At 54.1% G+C, this 23,271-nt stretch overlaps 1 protein-coding gene across 1 annotated transcript; it reads right to left on the bottom strand.

Moving 5' to 3' along the window:
* VWA5B1 (von Willebrand factor A domain containing 5B1) lies at positions 1–23,168 on the bottom strand. The gene is made up of 20 exons (XM_058039530.1): positions 23,032–23,168; positions 22,452–22,674; positions 22,132–22,274; positions 21,764–21,895; positions 21,383–21,507; positions 18,253–18,429; positions 15,306–15,416; positions 14,642–14,844; positions 12,787–12,901; positions 10,786–10,971; positions 10,380–10,575; positions 9,266–9,453; positions 6,481–6,661; positions 5,978–6,295; positions 5,231–5,368; positions 4,543–4,671; positions 2,870–2,944; positions 2,445–2,514; positions 2,101–2,224; positions 1–1,884 (listed from the first exon to the last, which is right to left on the bottom strand). Exons 1-20 carry the CDS (start codon positions 23,078–23,080, stop codon positions 1,168–1,170), a joined length of 3,600 nt encoding a protein of 1,199 aa, XP_057895513.1. The 5' UTR covers positions 23,081–23,168; the 3' UTR covers positions 1–1,167.
* Positions 23,169–23,271: the final 103 nt, after the last annotated feature.

Below are 23,271 nucleotides of genomic sequence, written 5' to 3' on the forward strand. Positions count from 1 at the left end.
GGACCTTGGAGAGGCCACACTGAGAGCAGACACCAGAGGGGTGCTCATGGTCCTGGGGACCTTGGAGAGGTGACACCAGAGCAGAGGCCAGAGGGGTGCTCATGGTCCTGGGGACCTTGGAGAGGTGACACCAGAGCAGAGGCCAGAGGGGTGCTCATGGTCCTGGGGACCTTGGAGAGGTGACACCAGAGCAGAGGCCAGAGGGGTGCTCATGGTCCTGGGGACCTTGGAGAGGTGACACCAGAGCAGAGGCCAGAGGGGTGCTCATGGTCCCCAGCACAGGTTTCCCTCCTGTGTCACCCCCAGACACACAGACACGAGACAGAAGCCTGCTGGGACAGGCAAGGCTGCTACATGCCAAGGGAGGGAGCAGAAGGCAGGGGGTTCCAGGCGGGCTCCACGGGAGACAGTGGCACACAACTCCCTCTGGAGGCACTTGATCCTTCAATCCCGGGCACCCTGGCTCTGCCTGTGAAGCTCCAAAGGCACACGTTGGCTGCAAGGGATCTCACAAACTCCTGCTGGGATTGCAGAGAGCCTGAAGGAGCCCAGCACTGTGTGGATGGGATGGGGTTTGGTCCCAGCCTCCAACTGGCCTGGCTGGGCTTGATCCTCGTGGCTGTAACAGCGGGGCTGCTCTTCACATGCTCATCCCCAGCCCAGATTCCCTTTTATCCATGAGATGAGCATGTTGTCAGACCTCTGCCTTCTCTGAAAGCCATCTGAGATGGCAGGAGCCAGGCAGGAGCCTCAGGAAAGCAGGGATTTGGGGCTGAGGGGCTGCAGTGGGGGCTTGGCAGTGATTCAGAGCTGGGAAGAGGCATCTAAGCAAGGACAGGGAAAGTGGAGCAGGCCACAAGATCTGCCCTGGAAACTGGGCTTGGACCAGAAGAAACCAGAATCAGAGGGAACTGCTGTAGCTGGAAGTGCTGATCTAGTTGAAAATAAAAAGCATCTACTGCAGGCAGTGGTGGGTTCCCTTCCAGGGCAAAATCCTGACTGCTGAGTGCAGGATTTTGCCCAGGCTGCTGTGTGCAGGGATTGCTCTAATAAACACACACATCCCTGCAGCAGAGGAGATGAGCTCCTTGGAGGCATTTCCTTAAGGATAGATCCCTGCTCCTGTGCCCTCAGTAATCTGCCCAAGCCTCCCTCCTCCTCCTCCTCTTACACACTGCCTGGGTTGTAGCACAGCAGGTTGAACTCCAGGTTCTCATCCCAGTGCCGGAGCAGCACAAAGAGCTGCTGGGCTGCAGCTTTCACCGTGGCCAGGCTGGATCCCTGGGGGAAGTCCTGCTCGCTGAGCCACAGGCTGGCTTTGGCAGCCACCAGCTCCCACTCGATGAAGTAGGAGGCTGAGCTGTGCTCCAGCCAGGCCAGGGCCACCGCCGTGGCCCAGAGCATCCCCTCGGGCTCCGTCTGCTGCTGCAGCTCCACGTCTGAGAGCACAGCCTGCAGCTCGGGGCCGCCCTCGGTGTCCCAGGCGCGGCTGTCGGCGGGGGAGGAGAAGCTGCGGATGGTGATGGCCGGGGGGCGCAGCTCCTGCTCCTGCTGGGCTCTCAGCGCCCTGGAGATGCTCTCGGCAGCGCTGCCCGACAGGTGCCGAGGGCGGCCCGCGCTCAGCACTGCCCCCCCAGCCGGGTCTGCAGCGGTGGGGCCCTTGCCCTGCCCGCTGGGCACCAGCAGCTGCCGGGGGCAGCTCGGGGCGCTGGGCTCCGAGGAGGAGGAGCTGCTCCTCTTGCTGCTGTAGGAGCCGGAGGGGCTGAGGGACAGGCGGTGGCAGGCGAAGGGTGATGTCCACTTCAGCTTCTCCATGGGGATGTTGACGGCGCCGCAGAAGGCTGAATTCAGAAGGAAGGCACCGCACGCCAGCTGCAGGGACACCTGCAAGGGATGGTGGGCACAAAGGGAAGCTCTGGCACCAACCACTTGTGAGTAGCTCAGGAAAAAGGCAGGTATGGGTGAAACAGCTCTCCATCTCTGAGCAGGTCACTGGATGTGGTTTACAGAAGCAGCAGGAGGAAAATTTGGGGGGGATCCTCCTCTGCTCGCCTGCAGTGACCACACAACCCCAACAAGGCCCAGGGAGGAGCTGCTCACCAGGGGAAGGTAGTCCATGCTCTCACTGTCACCCTCAGAGCTGGCTTTGCTCCCTCTGCTTGGAGATTTACCCATGAAGCCCTTGGCAGCTCGAACCAGCAGCATGGTTTTATTGAGGGTCAGCCTGTGAAAGGAAGAAAAGATATCTGTGACCTCTGTGCTCACCCTGACACCCACCCTCCCCTCCAAACCATCCCTGCTCCCCAGACACCAGCACCATGCTTAGTCCCAGCTCCAGCTGCTGTCCTTGGGGGTCCCTCCCCTCCCCCTGGCCTGTGCTCACATCAGACCCACACAGGTGAAAGGCACCTGCTGGGGTCAGAGAAGGTCGAGCTGGCTCATACCTGGCAGCAAAGAGCCTCTCAATGGATTTTTGGGCTTGTGCAGAGGAAGCAGACAGGCTGTGGAGAGGCCCTGGGGAGAAACACAGTGCTGGGGTTACAAGGTGCTACAGGGGAGCAAAAGGGAGCAGAGTCAACGTTCTGGCTTGTTTGGCTGCTGAATCTTTGGCAAAACTCTTCCTCTCCCCTTGCCTCATTTTTCCTATATGGATAATAAAAATTCCTATACCTTTAAAAAATGTACCTGGGGGAGATTTATACCAAAACCCACATCAAGTTCCATCCTTCTCACCTCAGAATGAGTCAGGCCCTGTGCTCACAAGCCTAGTTTTAGGTCATCAATTTGTATAAAATTCCCCAAAACTCAGCAGCAGCCCAAAGCATGGATTTGATGGAGCTGCACGAGGTGTCAGCAGCTCTTCCCCTACCTTCAGGGCCACGGCAGCGCTCCCAGGCAGACAAGGACGGGGTGCTGGAGGGTGAGGGGCTCCTCTCCTCAGCATCTGCAATCAAGGAAACACATCAGCACCCAGCCAAAGCCAGCACCTTCCCTCCCACGGCACGATGGGGTTAATGAGCTCTCTGGGGCTCTGCAACTCAGCTCCAGCTCTGACAGTGCCAGACAAGGCCCGATCCAACTCGTCTTCATTAGTGGAGGATTTGGTGACAAGTGAGTGTCTCACATCCCCCCTGCCTCTAATTACACTCGTTTCATCCTTCGTGTTGCCCACGCCACGGCTGCCAATTAACTCCTGAGCGCTGCCAGCAGCACCCCTGCCCTGCCAGGGCTCTGGGGAAATCCAAGCTTCCTCGCCCTTCAAGGAGATGAGCCCCAGCCTGACACGTGTCTGGTGAGCACCGTATGCAAAGGGGAAGGCAGGATTTAAAAAGGACCAGAGAAGGTGTCCCCAAACCACTGAGTGTCCCAGCCTCCTGCTGAGAGCAGCTTTGCCCCCGAGCAGGCTGCACGGGCTGGATGGCTCAGTCCTTTATGGGGACAGACTGCCTGAAACCCGAGCAGCTCTCAGCCCCTGGCTACCTCTAGCAAGCATAAGGGATATCAGCTCCTTAGTGATTATCAGCTCTCTTGAGTTCAGCTCTTTTGCTTGCTAAGGCATTGCTGGCTGGCTGGCAGACACAGAGAGAGACAGAAGGAGCTCTGGAGTACCACAGTGATGTCTGTACTGGGGGTCTGTGAAGGGTTGCAGCAACAGCTCTTCTAAGCAGAATGGGTTAAAACAACCCATTACATAGGGTATAGGGGTATCCAGAATTGTCCAATAGCAGGGGTTAAGGGAAAGTGACCTATGGGGTTACACAGAGATAAGCTGGGGTCTGAAAGGTGGAAGACAGGAACTTGCCATGACTTGGCATTTCCTATCTTTAGGCTTCTGCTCTCCACGGGGCCCTAGCAAGCCCATGGCCTGCTACAACTGAGATCTCTAACAGCAGGAAGGAGGATGTAGGATCTCAGCACCTCAGGACTGATGTGCAGAGTGACCGAGACCACCCTTGGGGGGCTCGGGAGTCCTGGAATGTTGCCAGAAGTGTCTGGTGGCTGGACTTTGATCCTACACGGGAGACGACACCTGTATGAGGATGGGAGGATTTCACTGGGTGAATGGTGAAGGGATAAGTTAATTAGAGTGTGAAACACAGGGTTTAGGATTTCTGTACAGGGGGGTCTAAAGAAGTAAGATGGAGGAATTGGGGCGTGTCCTGTTCTTCTTCTTCTTCTTCTTGGCCTCCATCTTCTGTGGTGGTGTTGGCACTTTGGGATTGGTTATTACTAAAAGTGCGCTGGTTAATAAGGGTAAAAGGTATTGGGGAAAAATGATAAATATTGTATACGTAATTTTGAGTATAAAGATAGGTGACCGCCCCGGGGGCTCTCAGTGTGCTCATGGCTGGCTGCTGTGCAGACTCTGTCAGGCCGAGAGAAAATCTTTTAGATAAACAATTAATAAACACCGAGACCGAGAAAAGATCTGAAGCCTCTTCTCGTCCTTTGAAGCGCGGGCTGCCCAAGGCCACCCCGGGCCTTTCCAGGTCATTAAAACAGCCGAGAAACAGACAGAGATAAACCCCCAGGCAATCTTACTCATGCTGCTCAATCCAAGGTCTCCATTCTGGCCACATGCTGACTGAGGATGTCCCGGGGAACAGCCACGATGCCTTCTGTGTCCTGAGCTCTTCTGTTTCCTCTGGTTGCTTTGCTTGGATGTTGCCCCTTGGCATGAGAGAAGAGAATGACCAGTTTTAGAGACAGACTGGCACTGCATGATGGCAATGAAACCACAGAATGAGCTTGGTCAGGAACTGGAGTGACAGGACAAGGAGGAATGGTTTCAAACTGGAAGAGAGTAGGCTTAGATAGGCTATTGGAAACAAATTCTTTGATATGAGGGTGGTGAGGCCCTGGCACAGGTTGCCCAGACAAGCTGTGGCTGCCCCCTCCATGGAAGTGTCCAAAGCCAGGATAGACAGAGCTTGGAGCAGCCTCGGCTAGTGGAGATTGTGGCAGGGGATGGAATAGGATGAGCTTTAAGGTCTCCCCCAACCCAAAACATTATGTGATTCTCTGGTCATCCCTGGGTATCCAGACCTCAGAGGAGATCTTTTCTCTGGCCATGGGAAGAGGTTTGTGCCACCAAGAGCTTGACCACAGCCTTGGGTATGGGTCTGGTGCCAAACTGCTGTGGCTTCACAGGGTTTGCCCTGAGAGAAGTTTCCCAGTGACACCTTCCCTGCCAGGACAAAGTCCCACCCCTGTGCCAGCTCCATGTTACCTGTGTGGGTGTACTGGACCAGGGTGGGCAGGTAGGAGCTGGTGCTCAGGTCCACAGGCACGAAGGCTGTGTACTTGCTGATGATGTTACAGGCCTTGCTGGTGTGGACAGCGCTGAGCTGGAACCGGCGCCCTGACCCTGCCACAGAGGGACAGCAGGGTCAGAGTCCAGGGTCCCCAAGGGTCCCCCACCCCTAACACCCAGCTCCCACACCCACCCCCATGCCTGGGGATCCATGCCCAGCAGGGCTGCATCCCTTTATCTCTCTATACTCTGCCTACTGCTGCACCTGCTGTTATTTTACAAGGCCAGAGCACCTCATGGAGGACAGGGTTGACATGTGTGGCCCATGGCAGTGATGTGTGGCTGCTGCTGGAGTTGGATGCCACTTCCCAGCTCCAAGTGACCAACTCCTTAAAAGTAACCATGTTACCTCATGCATGAAGCAGAGGGATCACAGAATCGTGGAACATACTGAGTCAGAAGGGACTCTCAAGGACCATCAAGTCCAACCCCTGTTTCTGAGGAGTGGGAAGGAACATGAACTCAGGAATGACCATGTGCAGCAAGGCTGCAGAAGCAGAAGAGCACAAGGCAGCTGAAGGGAGCTGTTATTTGGGAGTTGTGCGAGACATTCCCTAATATTTTACCACCAGCAGCTTTTGTTTTCATTCCAGAGGCTGCTGAGACTGCTGGAAAGCCCTCCCGAGGCCGAGCAGGGTCTGCCTGCAGCCAGCTGTGCATTACCATGCTCGATTTCACACTCCCTCTCAGCGAGCTGCTCCAGGTCCTGGATGAGTGCCTTGGCTGCCAGGTGGTGGAAGGTCTCACTCCACAGGTCTGTGTCAGCATCCTCGTGGCTCTCCCGCTCCCGGAACAGAGGGTGGATGTCAAACGTGACTTCCCACTGCACAGGCTCGTTGTTCCTCAGCCCCTTCACCAGTGCCCTGCAGAGGGCCCTGGGGGAGCGCGGGGAGCCGCAGGCAGCGCCCATCTCCAGCTCCTGCGGCTCCCAGTCGGAGGAGGTCTCTGTCTCACAGGTGAGGGATGGATGCTGGGCAGCCTCTGCAGGGATGGGAGAAGCAGATCATCAATCACCTCCCCGGGAGATGAATTCCCCACTGGCACCACAAAACCATAATTAATGCTCCCCAATTGTCACACGGTGGCACGGGGTGCGATGCAACGGCACCAGACCCCGGCACGGACAGGGTGAGGTGAGGCTGGCCATGCCTCCCTCTCCCACTCACCCACATCCCCGGGGCTCCGGCTGTCCGATGAGGAGTGCAGGCTCCTGACGGCTTCCTGCAGCCCGTCCGGGGCGGTGGCGCCGTGGCAGAAGGACACACAGCTGTGCTGGAGCAGGGCGGGGCGCCGGGCGCCTGAGCCGCGGATCCTGCCGGCACAGCCGGGCGGGACGGCCGGGAGGGGCTGGGAGCAGAGCGGGGTTAGAGCTGGGTCTGGCTGCAGGCAATGGCACAAAATGCTCTGTGCCCTCTGCTGCAGGCATGGGCCTGCTCTGTGCCCTCCGCTGCATGCATGGGCCTGCTCTGTGCCCTTTGATCCATGCATGGACCTGTTCTGTGCCCTCTGATCCATGCATGGACCTGTTCTGTGCCCTCTGATCCCATCTGCTCCATGCATGGACCTGCTCTGTGCCCTCTGCTCCATGCATGGACCTGCTCTGTGCCCTCTGCTCCTGTCTGCTTCCTGCATGGACCTGCTCTGTGCCCTCTGCTCCATGCATGGACCTGCTCTGTGCCCTCTGCTCCATGCATGGACCTGCTCTGTGCCCTCTGATCCCATCTGCTCCGTGCATGGACCTGCTCTGTGCCCTCTGCTCCATGCATGGACCTGCTCTGTGCCCTCTGCTCCCTGCATGGACCTGCTCTGTGCCCTCTGCTCCATGCACAGACCTGCTCTGTGCCCTCTGATCCATGCATGGACCTGCTCTGATCCTGTCTGCTCCATGCATGGATCTGCTCTGTGCCCTCTGATCCTGTCTGCTCCATGCATGCACCTGCTCTGTGCCCTCTGATCCATGCACGGACCTGTTCTGTCTCCTCTGATCCCATCTGCTCCATGCACGGACCTGCTCTGATCCTGACTGCTCCGTGCATGGATCTGCTCTGTCCCCTCTGATCCCATCTGGTCCCCACCCAACCCCTGTGAGGGATGCCACCACCCAGGTCCTTCCCTCTGCCCACCCCTGGCTGGGATCTGTGCCCAGACAAAGCTCTCCACCAGACCCTGGGGTGTCCCCAAGGGACCCTGGCCCCAGGGGCTCTTTCCCCAGACATACAGAAGGTGAAATATGAGTTTCATCCCTCCAGACATTTTAATGACTTTGCTTGGGAACCAAAGAAAAGAAGAGAGACAGAAAGATCAAGGACCAGTTGCTTAGTAACGAAAGGAGAGAGGTGCAGGGGATGGGAGAAAGGAATTTTTATCTTTTTATCTCTTTTTTTTTTTTTTTTTATGAGACTGTTTCTCCACTTTCAGGAGACATGAATCCCCCACTCCAGCACCTCTGGTGCCACATTCCACAGAGATGCTCCCCTGTGCAAGATCTGGGTTTCATCCCTGTCCCCAGGGTGGTGGGAAGATCCATCTAACAGAGAGACTCTATATTCCTAGGACATCACCAGCAAAGAACAGAACAGAGGTGACAGAAAGTAGTGGATGGAAGAATGGAGAGTGGTCTCTGAGTGACAGACATATATGACTTCCACCACCACCTAAATTTTGTTGTTCTGTGACACCACCAGCAAAACCGGGAGCCAGGTGGCTCCAGGCAGGATTTACCAAGCTAATATTGACACATCCTGCCAGACCCTTTCTGTTCCAAACCTGCTCCTTCTCCTGCCTGAGCTCTCTCCCAGCCAGGGGAAGCCAGCTGGGAATGGAGCTGGGGGTTTAAGCTGCCTGTGGCTGCTGCTGACCTTTCCTTCCCAGCATGGCAAGCGTGGAGATGAGCTGAGGGCTCGGCTTCACACCCCTGAAAATGTCAAGCCCTGGCAGCAGGACTGGGAGCTGGGAGAGCTGCTGGGAGCCCTGGCAGCAGGAGGGATAGCAAAACCAGGCTGCATTTAATTAAGAGCATGCTGCATGCTGTTAAGCATTTACTGCCCCCCAGAAGGGAGTCAGCTCCACCCATGCCTGCACAACAAGGGCAGGAGGATGCTCTGAGGACCTTCCTAATACAGGGAATGCTGCCAGTACCCCTAAAAGCTGCTTGTTCTTGGTCACTGATGCTATTCACCACCCTCACTGCTGTAGCCTGAGGGCAGAGGTCTCATCCCTCCCTCTGGAGCCCTGGCCCTGCTTTCCCCTTTGCCCCCTCATCTCCCCTCCCAGCCCTCACCCAGTGATCTCTAAACCCAGAGAAGAGGGGAAATGAAAGTCCCTGCTCTGAGTTTCCATGGGAACACAAGTGCTGCTGGTCCTCCCAGCCCTGCAGATGCTGATTGCAGAGCAGAACATCCCAGCAATGCCAAGGATGAGAGAAAACTATTCCTATCCTTCCCAAAGATCAGCTGAAAAATCTCCCCAGACTCCACCTGCTGCAGGTAGGGGACAAAACCCTGTTCAGCAGATGTATCATCACACAGGTACACATCTCATCCCAATGCTGTGAAAGGCAATGGATCCAGCTGGGAATCTCCTTTGGCACTGAATTCCTTTTCCCTGCCAGGCACAGAAGTGCCACAGCCATGGGCAGGTTTGAATCCTAAATTGTAGGGAGGTAGGAAGGACCAGAGGAGCAGCACAGGCTGCTAAGGAGAAGGGGAGCAGGAAAAAGCAGGCTCCCATGGGGAGGGACTGCTATGGGATATCAGGGATATCAGGATGGCACTCTGCTCCCTGCTCAGCTCATTTCCCCAGTGTTTGGGATGTGCTGCAGAGCTCTATCTATTATCTATATCAATATTTTAGGGCTAGTGTGAGTCAGGCCCTTTCCTTCAGGCTCTCATCCACCTGATATTTTCCTCCTTCTCCTTGCTGGCTTCCACCTGCAGGCAAAGCCTCACCTACCTGGAAATCCACCTGCCAGGGCTCGGGGCTGAGCTGCTGCAGGTCCTGCAGGTGGGTTTTCCTCAGGGGGTTCCTCACCAGGGCAGTGCCAGGGTCGCTGGCCGTGGGCACCTTCCTGCGGGGCTCGTGCTCGGAGATGTGGGTGGTGCTGTACGCCCGTCTCCTGGACAGAGCCTTCACATCCATTCCTGAACGGTGGGAGACAGGGTCAGCTCCACTCCACACTGGGAGCAGCCAGCAGTGGGAGGCAGGGAGCCCTCACCAAGGTCCTGCCAAAGCTCAGGGGGCCACACTCAGCCCTGCAGAGTTTTGAGCAAAGCAACGAAACCACAGAAGGAAACAGAAACGCGAAATTCCTGGGGAATGTCAAGAGAGCAGGTTGGGAAGGTTTTGTCTGAGGAGTTTTCAGCCGAAAAAAGCCTGACTGCATTTCCCCAAACCTCCCCGGAGAAGACAAAGGGTTTACTAATGAAATTTAATTAGTGCAGACACGCTCCTGTCAGAGCAAGACTGAAATTTGCCTTGGAAAGACACGATTTCTCATTGCTTTTGACAAGTTTGAGGGGATGCACAATACAGATCCTCTTGGAACAAAAGGGAAGAACATCCCATGAGTAACAGAGGTTTCCCCACCTCCAGGGTGCAACCAGCTGCTTCATGCCACATGCTGCTGAAACAAACACCCAGGCAGGCTGTGGTGGGGAGGAGTGACACCCTGGGGAGAGGGCTTTGGACCCATTCTCCCCCTCTCCTGACTGGGAAGCTGCTTTGCAGGTACAGGGATGGTCTAGCAGAGCTACCCATTTGCTCACTCCACTCCTCCTCACACTGCTTGGGAAGCTTGTAAATAATTATGTGGCCAAAGCTAAAGATGCTTTGAAAATCTCCAGGGAACACAGCTCACCAGGGCTTCCCTTGATTTCCTGACAGGTTTGGATAAAACATCCAAACCAAACAGACTTGCTCAAGCCTCAGGAGATCTGTCATCTCTCCTGCAAACTCCTCCAGCTCTTTGCAGCTGAAGACATGTGTAAATCAGGCAAAAAAAATTGGGGGAGCAGTGACAGGAGCTTGATTAGAGAGACAGGGCATCGTGTAGAGAGGGAAATCTGACCTGTGTCCGTGTCTGACTCTCCCCCGGGGTCTCTGCCCACGCCCAGGTGCTCGGGGGAGCGCTCAGTGGGGCAGGACCCCTCCGAGTCTCTGGAGTGGTTCCAGCTCTCCAAGCCTGCTCCCTCCTCCTGGGAGTGGAAGAAAACAGAGCTGCCCGACTCCTGGGAATGCATCGTGCTGTACTGCCGCCTCTTGTCCTGGGGGGAAGCACAGAGAGGGAACAGCTCCCACCACAGTCTCTGTCCACCTGAGCTGAGAGCAGCACCCTCAGCCACTACTGCCCCCCAAAGTCCCTCCCATCACCTCCCTTAAGGGCACAGCTGGGAAGCAGGGGACACCCCCTGACCATGCAGAGAGCCAAGAGTGTTGTGTACACCCCAACACCCCCACTCCTGGCACAGACTCACAGCTCTGGGGTTGGACAGGTACAGGGAGGTGTCACAGATGACACTGTAGCTGACCAGGCGGTCACCAGGGAACAGGCAGCTGCTGCTGACAGGGGACACCAGGACCTCAGTGCTCTCAGGAAAGACCCACTCCACAGACACATCGCTCAGGACGGGAGCCATTGCCTTCTTCAGTGACCTGATCATCTGCAAAGGGCAGGGGAGAGCTTCAACACCAGCTGGACACAGTGGGAGCCATGGTGCACATGCCATGTGCTGCAGGGAAGGGGAACATTCCCTCTAACAGTCCCATCAGCTGATTCCTACCCTCTCCTGACAGTCTGCTTCCTGTTAGTCTACTCTGACATCCATCCCAGCACCCCCATCTCCTTGGCACAGTTATACTTGACAGAGCAGGGTTAATGGTTGGTGTTTTCCAACCTAAATGACTCCACGATTCCATGATTTTTACCATGAGCAGATAGTGATGGGGCACAGGGCTGATCTCACACACACACTGCCAGCCCAGAGCAAGGTGGGTGCTTATGGCCTGAGGGATCTTTCTCTGATGTGAGGCAGCATCCCTTGCTCCCCTCTAGCACCCAGGATATGCTGTCAGCCTTCACTGGTCTGAGCCCCAGCCCCAGCCCTTGTCCCAAGCCCAGCACTCACACACTGATAATTTTGGAACAGCTCATTGCTGGCACAAGCCACTGCCAGAGATCAGCAATGCTCTGCCTGTTACACATGTGGAGAAGACCAATATTCATGAATACCTCATGGGCAAATCTCCCATGGAGCCATCTACATGAGCTTCCCTGCATGCCAAGGGAACTGAACACCAGATTTAGAGACAGAACAGCTCAAATATTCCCCATTGTTCCCTGCTTTTTCACAGGCTCGGGAAGACACACCAGGCTGTGTTTTATAAGGCCATTAATTGACGCCTCAGACTGCTGAAGGCACCGAGCTGCACAGCCTGCAAAGCTCTTATTAATAGCTCTTATTAAACACCTCTCTCTTCACTGTCTCTGCTTTTAATTTACATCAGAAATGTTGATGCCATTCTGTCTTAAAGAGGTTTTTGTGTGCTCCAGGCTCCTGCAGAGGGTGGAGTTGCCGAACTCCTCCTTGAGAGATCAAGAAGGTAGAAGCTGGCTTTTTGGAGATATTTAGGAGCTAAAGACCCAATTCTCTCTGGGTTTAGTCAAGCAGCAGGTGACAGGCTGGGCTCTGCATTCACCAGGGGACAGAGCCATCCCTATGCCAGATTTCAAGCACGCAGTTTTACTCTTCATGGGGAGAGAGGGAATGGAGAGGCTTTAAAGCCAGCTTAACAAGCAAAGCCATCACAGCGCATTCCTCTCGCTCCAACCCCGAGTCCTTCTCGCCTGAGCAACGCCAGGGCTGAGCCCGACTTCAAAACTAATTGGCTGCTTTGATGCCGGTCCCACTGCCCTCGCCGTATGTGAGGCACGGCTGCCTTTGAAGGCAGAGCCGCAGCACCGCGGTCCCCAGCCCCAGGCGGAGGCAAACGCACCCTCCGCTCCCTCCGGACACCGAGGTGCGCTCTCATCCCCTCCCGCTGGCCCACCTGCTGCGGGGGGATTGGGCAGACAGGGCCAGGATGGGGAATGAGCCCCCCGGGAGCCGTGGCCTCCCCCTCGCTGAGGCAGAGCATCCTCCGAGCCCCGGGGAGCGGGGCTGTACCTTGGGCTGCAGCCTCTCGCCCCTCTCCGAGCCCCGGGGAGCCGGGCTGTACCTTGGGCTGCAGCCTCTCGTCCCCCTCCGAACCCTGAGGAGCGGGGCTGTACCTTGGGCTGCAGCCTCTCGCCCCACTCCGAGCCCTGAGGAGCGGGGCTGTACCTTGGGCTGCAGCCTCTCGTCCCCCTCCGAACCCCGGAGAGCCGGGCTGTACCTTGGGCTGCAGCCTCTCGCCCTCCTCAGAGCCCCGGGGAGCCGGGCTGTACCTTGGGCTGCAGCCTCTCGCCCTCCTCCGAGCCCCGAGGAGCCGGGCTGTACCTTGGGCTGCAGCCTCTCGCCCTCCTCCAGGAACTCGGAGACGCCCCTGGACACGGCAGCCAGACCCCGCACCAGCCTCCTGCAGGCGTTTGGCTCGAGGCCGAAGCTGTAGCACCTGCAAAGGGACAGAATCAGGATACAAAGGAAAAGCCATCCACCAGCCCCGTGTACTCACACACTTCCCTCAGGCAGAAACTCCCTCTGGCTTTTTGCCACTGCTGTGTCCAGCAGAATAAACCAGCCCCTCTTTTAGGCATGTGGCAGGAAGGTTGAGAACCTCCCGGTGCCTAAAGGGGCTCCAAGAGAGCTGGAGAAGCACTTTGGAAATGGTCATGGAGTGACAGGACAAGGGGGAATGGCTTAAAGCCAAAAAAGGGCAGGGTTAGACTGGATATTGGGAAGAAATTCTTCCCTGTGAGGGTGGCCCTGGCACAGGGTGCCCAGAGAAGCTGGGGCTGCCCCTGGATCCCTGGAAATGCCCAAGGCCAGGCTGGAGGGGGTTTGGAGCACTCCTGGCTATGGAAGGGGTCCCTGCCCATGGCAGGGGGGTGGAATGAGATGAGCTTTAAGGTCCCTTCCAATCCAAACCATCCTGGGGTTTGTGAACTGCCAGCCCCCTCCTCTCAGCAGACCCCAAACCCCTTCCCCAAAGAGCAGCCTTGAGCAGTGACACTCAGGGGTTCCCAGCAGGACCTCCAGCCTTCCCCTCCTCTGCAAACACAAACAAGCTGCTTTGCTCTCAGTTCAGCTCTTTTCCCTGCTGGCTGTGGTCAATAGCACTAAAGATCCAGTAATTATCTCTGCTTGCAATGAAAATAAACATTTTCTCAAGGAAGGATGATCAAGCCAGGTGAGGCTGCTCCCCCCTCCACTGCCAGGTCTGTGAATCAGGATTTGGTTTGGGCTGAAGGCTGGAAGCTGAGCTGGAGCCCTGGCAGGCAGGGAGGGCAGTGCTAGGTGGGGATGGATGTGCCAGGAAGCCAGGAGGATGGGAATGGGTGGGATATGGCATTTGGGCAGGGCAGGGGATTGCTGAGAAAGAAAGTACCTTCAGCAGCAAACTGCATCTGCACAAGGGGCTTTTCTCTTGGAGAGTTTTAATCCTCAGCTGCCTGCAAATCCTAGGCCAGTCTCACACCCCTCCTAAATAAGGCTCTGATCTTCTTTTAAGATGGGCCATGCCCAGCACTCTCTGTTCCAGGGTCACTGAGACCACGCTCCAGCTCTGATTTAACCCTTCCAGCCCTGCAGGAGCCAGGGGTGGGAGGGTGGGAAACAACCAGACCTCTGTGCAGTTACAAACCCACAGAGCAGCTTCCCTGATAACTCCAAAGTCTGAGAGATGGAAGAGGAATCAGGATTTCTTACATTTTTCTCATGTTTTGTGCTCCTTAAAGAGGCAGAGGAGAAACCAGAACAGCCTGTGATCAGGGCTGGGGAGCCAGGCTGGGAGCTTGTGCACAATTAGCTGCTTTTTACATTGCTGCCTTTCAGCATATTCAATTCTGCACAGCCCCATCCTGGAAGCAGCTGGGGCCAGCCCCAGATGTGCTTTAAAAAAAAATTAAAAAAAAAAAAAAGCGAGGAAGATTGTTGGCGTGTCAATCTCTCCTAGCAGGAAGCATCAGCCGAGAGCTGTGAAGTTGTCAGCTCAATTATCCTGCTTTTGATTGTTTAAAAAGCATCTGAACTTCTGGGATTCGTTCCAAACCCTTTGAGGTTCTCCCATGGCTCATAGCAGCAATCTCTCCTGCCTCTGTCTCTGAAGTGGGGACGTCTGTGAGAGGGAGCTGTGCTCAGGGGGAGGCACATGGCAGCCTGTGCCAGTTCCTGGCCCTGCAGGGCTGAGCTGTACCTGGTGGAGCACGAGTGGTCCCGCAGCAGCTCCAGAACCTTCCCCGTGTTGCTGATGGCCCCGGCTGTCAGCACAAAGAGCAGCCGGGGGTGGCCCCTGTGGAGGGGCTGGCGGAGGAGCCACCTCAGGGGGGACAGGAGGTTGGTGGTGCCCATGTCAGCCCAGATCCTCCTGATGCTCTGGCAGGCGATGAGCAGGCTCTCCTGCCCAAAGGAACAGGGGAATTGTCAGCACCAGCACCCTCCGAGCACCAAGGAGAGCCATGGGAGAGGCTGAGGGAGTTGAGGATGCTCATCCTGGTGAAGGGAAGGTTTTGGAGAGACCTTAAAGCCCCTTCCAGTGCATAAGAGGGCTCCAAGAGAGCAGGAGAAGGACTTTGGACAAGGGCCTGGAGTGATGGGACAAGGGGGAATAGCTTTAAGCTGAAGAAGGACAGGGTTCGATTTGGTATTATAAGGAAATTTTTTACTTTAAAGATGGTGAGGCCCTGGCACGGGTTGCCCAGAGAAGCTGTGGCTCCTCCTGGATCCCTGGAAGTGTCCAAGGCCAGGCTGGACAGGGCTGGGAGCACCCAGGTATAGTGGAAGGTGTCCCTGCCCATGGCATGTAAGGTTCCTCCCCACACAAACCAGCCTATGATTCTGTGAACTGTGGGTTCACCCACCTCACAGTAGGCCTGGCTGACAGGAAAGAGGGTCTTGAAGGTGGATCCAAACCCGATGATATTGAAGAGACACGCTGGCATCAGGCTCTTGAGAATGACCAACAGGGCATCCTGAGGGGTGGAAAGCAAACAGACATCAGGACACTTGGATCCTCCCTGGCTGCCCCAACTTCACCAGGAAAAGCTCTGCCCAGAGCCATCCCATCTTATTCCCACTTTCACCTGACAACAAACCAACTGCTTCTTTCCCATGCCTCCATATGACCAAGCTCTTTTCAAAGTCCCTTGATGATATTTGGGATGTGAAGCAGTGAGGAAAATGGGGAGTCTTTGGGAAAAAGGACAACAAAGAACGGAACAATTTTTTCTGTTTGTTTTTAAGGGATTCAATTTGTGCTGGCAACACAGTGCTGCAGCACAGAGCTGGTGGGTGAGAAGCAGAGTGTGAAATTGAGAAGTGCGACACGCAATGCATCTCAATGCCTAAACTTGCAGAAAATAAACAAACAGCTTAAAGTTACACAAAAGGAAAAGCCTCCCCCATCCCCAATTCTCTTGTATTCATAGCTGGCTTCAATTAAAATAACTGGGAGACAACAGATTTAAGCTATTTTCTTTACCAGAGGTGGTTATCTAATGTGCCTATTCCTGGGCTTTACATAAGGCAAGAGCAACTTGAATTGTCACAGTGGTATTGTGGACAAGTCCAGGACAGAGCTTGTGATCACAGGAACTGGGCAAGAGCTGCTTAAGGAGCTCTTGAACTTGTAGGAGCAATTATGTGGCAGGAGAGGAGACCCATTTAAAGCAAAGTGTTTATTTAAAGCAAAATGTAAAGCAAAGTGCTCAGGAGCAGCTCAGTTCTATTTAAATGCTGATCAAGGCAGACTCCTGCCAGTCTGCCAGGGCAGCAGAAACCCTCTAGCCAGCCCCTGGAGGAGCTGCCAAGGTCAAATGAGCAAGAATTGCCTCCTTGAGTTGTCCTACCAGTGGCAAAGACCAAGTGACCACAGAGGGACACAGCGAACTCCCTGCCTGGGTCCAGCAGGGATCCCAAAAGCTCCTCCTTACAGGCTCCCAAAGCCTGTAAGACTCAGCAAAAAACTCAGAGTTGGAGCACTGAAAATCAGTGGAATAATGTACAAGAGCAGGGCTGCCCTTTAACAGGCTCTGGAGTACTTGAATGCAAGCTGTTATCTCAAACCTACGAGGATATATTTATACCACTGCTCCCAGATGGCTCCCGGGATGCTGGCTCTTCCAGATCTCAGTGCTGACATCCCATCTTGGAACTCATTACAAGGGAAAAAATACAAATTTCCAAATATTTCTCTTAAAGCATTTCCCAAAATGGGCAACCGATGCCTGCTTGCTATTTCAGCAAGCAGAAAGATTTATTGCTTCTTATGGTAAATATTGATCTTGATCCTGTTGCACTCCATAGCTTTATGGCAACTCAATAAGGAGGGATGTTTGCTTCTAGAAAAGTCAATTCCCAGTTATTAGTGCAGTTTTGCCAGCGAGCACCATCACAGCCTGGCTCCTCTCCCTGGCTGCATCAGGGTGGGAAAGGAGCTGGCTGCAGGAAATTTAAATCCCTGAATTTTCCACTCCAGCTGCTTTGGACGGGTGCCCCCCTGCTCTGCACAGGCCCTTCCACCCCATCCCTGAGTGCATCCTGAGGCTGCACAGCTCCAAGACCTGTCATGCCATGCATCCAGCCAGCTGAGGATGATGCAGGAGGTTCCACCAACCAAAACCCACCCAAACCCTCTCAGAACAGATCCTGCTGTGAGGTCCCTGGTGTCTGCGAGTGACAAACAAGGACGGGACACTCAAAGGAGGGACAGTGGGTTTCTCCCTTGAGGCATCGCCTCCAAAATCTCCCTCAAAATATTTTTTCCTGAAGGGGAGCCGTCCTTTTCCTGTTTCTACAGCCCTCCTGAGATGGGGTTTCCATTTCAGAAGCAATCAGAGAAGGGCTCTGATCCTGCAGGTCCCCATCCCTAGGGGATAATCCAGCTTCCACAGAGGCTGCAGAGACTGTGGTGCCCAAACCCAGCCATGCTGGGAGTTGGAATGCAAAAATCCATGCTGGGAAAAGATTCTCAGACTCCTAAAGATGCTGGGGGAAGGGGTTACAAGCCCAGAGATATCCTGTTCCCCCAGGGAACAGCCTCCCTATCCCAGGGGATGTGCTGCAGCCATCTGCAGGCTCCCCAGCATCCCAATCCTTTTTGCTGAAGGTGTCTGTCCTTCTTCAGCAGTTCCCATGGAAACAGGAGACAGATGGGAAAAGAGATGTGCTAGAAGATGGACAAGTTCAGGAGGGGGTCTGTGGGAACCTCATGAGGTTCAGCAGACCAAGTGCAGGGTCCTGCACCAGGGCTGGCTCTGGCTAAGAGCCACATCTGACAGGGGAACCTCAGACCCACAAAATATCCTGACAATGCTATTTTGTATTCAGAGCTCTCAACACAACTCCCATAACTATCCACCAGGCTGCTGGTGGCCATTTGTGTTTGGAAAAGGGATGTCTCATATTTAAATCATTTCTGTATGTTCACAGAGATGTGAAAAACCTCTCCTAATGCATGGTCAGCACCTTGCTCGCCTTGGAGCTCCCTGGAGGTTTCCTCCTAGGCAGCCATCACCCAAAGCCCTTCTGGATAAAGGAAGAACTGGAAAAAGGATGCACAAAACATGCCAGCAAGAGAGGGAAAGAAAATAATTTTGCATTTTATGTGCTGATAGGAGGAAGCAGAAGAGAACAGGGGAGAGTCACCTTTGTTGCAGGCACCAAAGGAGCACCACGGTTGAGATGACTGAAATGCAGCCTATAATTACCCCCCATGCCCTGATAATGAACAGTTATGCTCTCAGCAGCCCCACTGCTCTCTCTCACTCATCCCTGTTGACAGGCAGGTGCTTCCCCTCCTGCAGGTACCTTGGCACGGCTGATGTTCACAGCACTCATGCTCCTGCTGCGGTCCACCAGGAAGATGAACTCGCCCTGGGCTGTCCGGAGGCCTGGCTGCACAGTCCTCAAGTCAGGGCAGAAGTTGAGCATGATGACAGGGTGGTGGGGGATGTCCTTGTTCAGCCTCTTCCTGATGATTTCCGTCTGAAAGACAGCAGGAGACAGCTCCAGAGGTTGATTTTGAGAGGTTGATTTCTCCACCCCATTTCAATTCGAGGGGAATCAGAGCAGGGCTCAAAATGCCTGCATGGCCTTTTGTGGGCCAGAATCTGCTTGTTCAGAGGTGACAACACCAGGGTGGGCCAATATCCAGATGTCCTGCTCCAATCATACCCACAGTATTCAAGGCCAGGCTGGACAGGGCTTGGAGCAAGCTGGGATACTGAAAGGTGTCCCTGCCCACGGGAGGGATGGGACAAGATAAGCTTTAAGGTCCTCTCCACCAAACCATTCAGGGATTATATGGAGTAACTGTACACTCAGATAAAAGCCTGGAGAAGAAATCAAAAGACCTCGCCCTACCCAGCACCTTGCAAATCTGATTCTCCAAACATTTCATTAGATCCTTCCCGAAAACCTGGTTCATTAGCACAGCTTAGCATCCCACCGAGGCACACCAGAGGTTTTCTCCATGGTCACTCACTAATGAAGTGTGAGATGCAGCCATTGATCTGCTGCATTCAGCACTCCAATTCATTCCTGCCGCTCCTGGTTTGCTGCTTTTTCTGCCCATTTCTTTTATCACTTTTCTTTGTAGGGGTTGAAAGGCTTTGGAAAGCTGAACCGTTTGCTCTGGCCATGGCTCTATAGGAACCTTCATGATCTCTGCACTGCACACAGCTCCAATTGCTCTCTGCATTTTCTCTCCTTCTATTTCAAGTATTCATTACAAATGGGATAAAATAAAACTGGTGAAAACCTCTTGTGTTGGGTTTATAATGTGCTGTTACGTGTGAATCAAGCAATAACGGGTTCATGGCCTCAGCTGCTTTGCAGGGAGCTCCAGGACCCCACATCAGCCCAGCTATGGCCTTTCATCCCGGGGTCTGAGTGGGGAAAAAACTCCTCAACAGCAGCTCGATCCTCAGGGGCTTTGTTTGCCTCTTTTCTCCTCTTTCTGGCTGCTTTTCTCGTTGGTTTCACAGGGAGTAAACCAGACCCCAGATAACTGGGCTTGTTTTCTCCAGCCATGAGTCACATTCCTCAGTTTATGAGCTGATGACCAACCTTTGTTTTCTAAAACTCACTAACTCCCTGTGGCTCAACACACACACACAAGCTCTGCTTTCAGCTCCTCTGCCTGAGCAAAGCTTCTCTGACCCAGTGAAAAGACAGGTCCCACTCAGAGGAATAAGCCAAGCTCCCATTCATCCTCCTGCCTTTTCCTTCTATGCTATGGGTAGAAGGGAAATCATAAATTAATCAGCTGCTGAGAAATCAAAGGGCTTCTTCCCTTTCCATTTTCCTCCAGCCACATGACATTATTTTCTTTCACAATTTTTCCAGTTTATCACATTCCAGACTAGAGTGGTCCTGGCTGCCTCTGTACAAATACTGAATCGTGGCCCTGGACCTATCCATAGAACTTCTTGGAAAGCTCTTGGATATCCATGACATAAATTTCCTGTGCAATCAAGATGAACCCATACTTTGGGATTTCTCACTGACTAGAGGGAATTTTAGAGGCAAATCTTCAATAAACAGCTTCAGTGGAGCTGCTACAGGTTAGCCAGAAAAGAAAACATCTCCTCACCTCCCTTCCATTCCCCTTCACCCATTATCCAATTACAGTAAACTAATCAGATTTTGTTGAGTAAAGTTGATTCCAGTGAGCATCCATCCCCACCAACCTGCAGCTGACAGCATCCAAGCCTTTTGCATAACAAACAGAGGGAAGAGAATTACTTATCATTTACTGCTGAAATCTCTGGGCTAATTTAATTTAAGCCAAGAAGTGGCCAATGTCCTGATCTAGGCAGCAGCAATTCCAGCCCATCATCTACCCCAGGTATTCCAGGCATTTTCTCTGCTCCCTGCCGTTGTTTCCCAGTCCTCCTGGGGCACAGGTGGCTTTCCTGCAGGGAAATGTCTCCAGAATGATCCCCCCTTAGATAATTTGACATGCTAAATGTGCAGAAATAATTAGGGAGCCATCCGAGGCGTAGCGTGGGAGTTTCATCTCGTTCCACCTGCCACACACTGAACACAATTAGAGGAGACGCCTGCAGAGTCCCAGCCCTGCCAGAGAGAGTGGAGGGCAAAGGGAAGGGAGGAGAGGAGGGTTGACAAGTCTTTGGTGAAAGAAGAAATCTGAGCAGCACAGGGAGACACCCCTGCAGCAGGTCAGGGATCTCTGCCAAGATAGACCCAGGATCAGACACGTGGAGAAGGAGTTTAGGGGGAAATGAGCATCCCTGGGCACACAGGAGAGGCCTGGCTGTGTAAAACAGGAGCTGACACTGTCAGCCCCAGCTGTGGCCACACAAGCACAACCTGTCCCTTAGGAGAAGACGCCCACCCTGGAAATCCAGAGGGCTCTGAGCTGTCTGCTCCTCTCTGCTGATCCCAGACACACCAAAGAGTTGGGCTGTCACTCATTCCTTCAGAACTGCTGGAAGACAAGGCACAAATCCCAGCACAGATATTTTTCTCTTTGCTGCTCAGCAGAACAAAGAGAAGTCTCTCCTACCTTGTCTTCAGTTCAGCTCATTATTCCCAGGAAGATCACTTCTTTCTCTCTGACAGCTACCCAGAAACAGTAAACATTTACCGAGCAATTAAAAGAATATTTTTTCTATGTCATTGCAATAATTATAATACCCTTAATACTATCACAATGCACCTCTCTAATTATGCTATGCTAGACTAGCACTAATTATACACACAATAACCATCTCAGAGCTCCTTCCCCTCTCAGTTTATCAGCAGCACTGTTGAATTTCCCCCTCTTCCTCCACACAAGCCCCTCTCTGAGGGAGGATGCTGCAGGTCTCATTGGGACAATGTAATATCTGATGCTGGAAACATGGAATCATCTCCTAGCTCAGCTCCAGTCCATGGAAAGCCTCAGCTAACACCTGCAGCTTGTGTTTCTCACCTTTTTCTTGGCACTGGGGTCTTTCTTAGTGCCTTTAATGAAATCATTCTTCCCCTTCAGGTGTCGCTCGTACTCTGCAGGGGTCATGTCACCCTCTTCCATTAGGACGTGGGGCATGTGGGGCTCTGTAAATGCAGACAATTGTGTGAAAAACAGCTGTGGCTACACTTTGGGTCTGGCAGAGATGCAGGCAGCCTTGGTTGGGAAAACAGCAGTATCTGTGAGCTTGGAGAGCTCAGAAAACCCTGAGAGAGGCCAGGATTGGGAAGCCTAACCTTGACAATATTTGCAAAACCAGCACTAATCCAGCTGTCTCCAGAGCTACAGATGAAGATCCCAGGAAGGGGCAAGAGCAGCAGAGGGGAAGCAGAGCCCACCTACCACTTGGGTGGATCAGGATCTCCACGGGTCTGTCGAAGGTGTGTTTGTTGGCCAGTGTGATCACGATGCTCTTGGCAGAGCGAGCCGAGGGGTCGGCGTCTGCTCGGATCTCGTGTGTGGGGCTCTCAACTCCTGCAGGGAAAACGAGGTGCCAGTAGGGATTAAGGGTGGGGGACACCATGGAGAAAGGATGACAAGGCAGTAGAGGACAGGAACCCACGTTAGCATCAATCCTGTGCTGGTAAATCCACCCCAGTACAGTTAAGCTGCCAACACAGATTTACATTGAGGAGGAGGGGGAGTGTGGACATTGCCTTAGGGAGGTGATAAATCAGCCTTGTGCAGCAGGGCAGCCCCAGTGCTCCTACCTGCCAGCAGACATGGCCCCCGGATCTCCAGGTGGAAGCTGAATTCATACTCGAAGGGGTTGGTGGGCTCACTGTCCAGCAGCTGAGTCAGGCAGAACCTGCTCCCTTGCTCTGGGCTCCCCAATCCACAGGGGTGCTTGTCCCTGATGGTGAGATAAATCCAAATAAACCCTGTCAACATGTTCTATGCCCCCAGGAACTGCAGGTCTGCCAGAGGTAAAGCCTGCAGCCACTCTCCAGCCTCCTGCAGCTCCTGCTTGTTCAGCCCTGCATTCTCCAGGATCAATCCCAGACAGAGCCCACCCCGTGGTTTTTCATACATTTGGAGCTGGTGGCTGGAAAAGCTGCTGGCATTCTCCAGGCTGGGCTGGGGGACCCTGGGGACACACACAGCTGGCAGAAGGACCCTCACCACCCCGCTGGGCAGTGTCTGCAGCTCAGAAGAAGTGCTGATGAAGATGGAGACACTTTCCAGGGGAGGAATCATGCCCAGGTTGGCCACAAAAACAATCCTCTCCAGGTCCTCATCCATCATAAGCCTTCCTGCACAGAGATTGGACCATGCCAGGTATTGCAACCATGGAAAATGCTCCTTTCCAGGCCTCCCACAACCCCCAGCCCTGTATCAAACACCCAAAGCCGCCACCAATGCACACATATCAGCTTTCTCTAAAAAGCCCCAGCTTCTGCATCACTCCTTTGGCTGCCCAGAAGCAGCAGTGCTTTCCAAGATGGATAAGACTGACACTTTTGGCATGAGCACCACAACCCCCCATCTTCCCAAAAGGAGCCCCCTTGGTGCAGCAGCATACACCAGCCAGCCACCCCCATCACCTCCCCACTCACCTTCCCCTCCTTTTCTCCCTAAAACACCCTCAGCCCCCTCACCACTTCCATCACCAGCTCTTCCAGGGGGGAGGCTGCAGCTGTTGAAGTAGGTGTCATCCATCTTGGCTTTGTCTTTGATCTGCACTGTCACGGTGCGCCGGGACACGGCCGCCTCGAAGCCCACCACAGTTGTGCCCTCGTCCAAGGGGTACACAAAGAGACCTGCCAGCCAGGAAGGGTGTCAGCAACACCCACCTCTTCCCTGGACCCACCAGCCAGGTCCCTCTTGGCACTTCCCAAGCAGGAAAAAAG

This window comes from Melospiza georgiana, chromosome 22, assembly GCF_028018845.1.
Source record: "Melospiza georgiana isolate bMelGeo1 chromosome 22, bMelGeo1.pri, whole genome shotgun sequence".
In the NCBI taxonomy this organism is placed as follows: domain Eukaryota; kingdom Metazoa; phylum Chordata; class Aves; order Passeriformes; family Passerellidae; genus Melospiza; species Melospiza georgiana.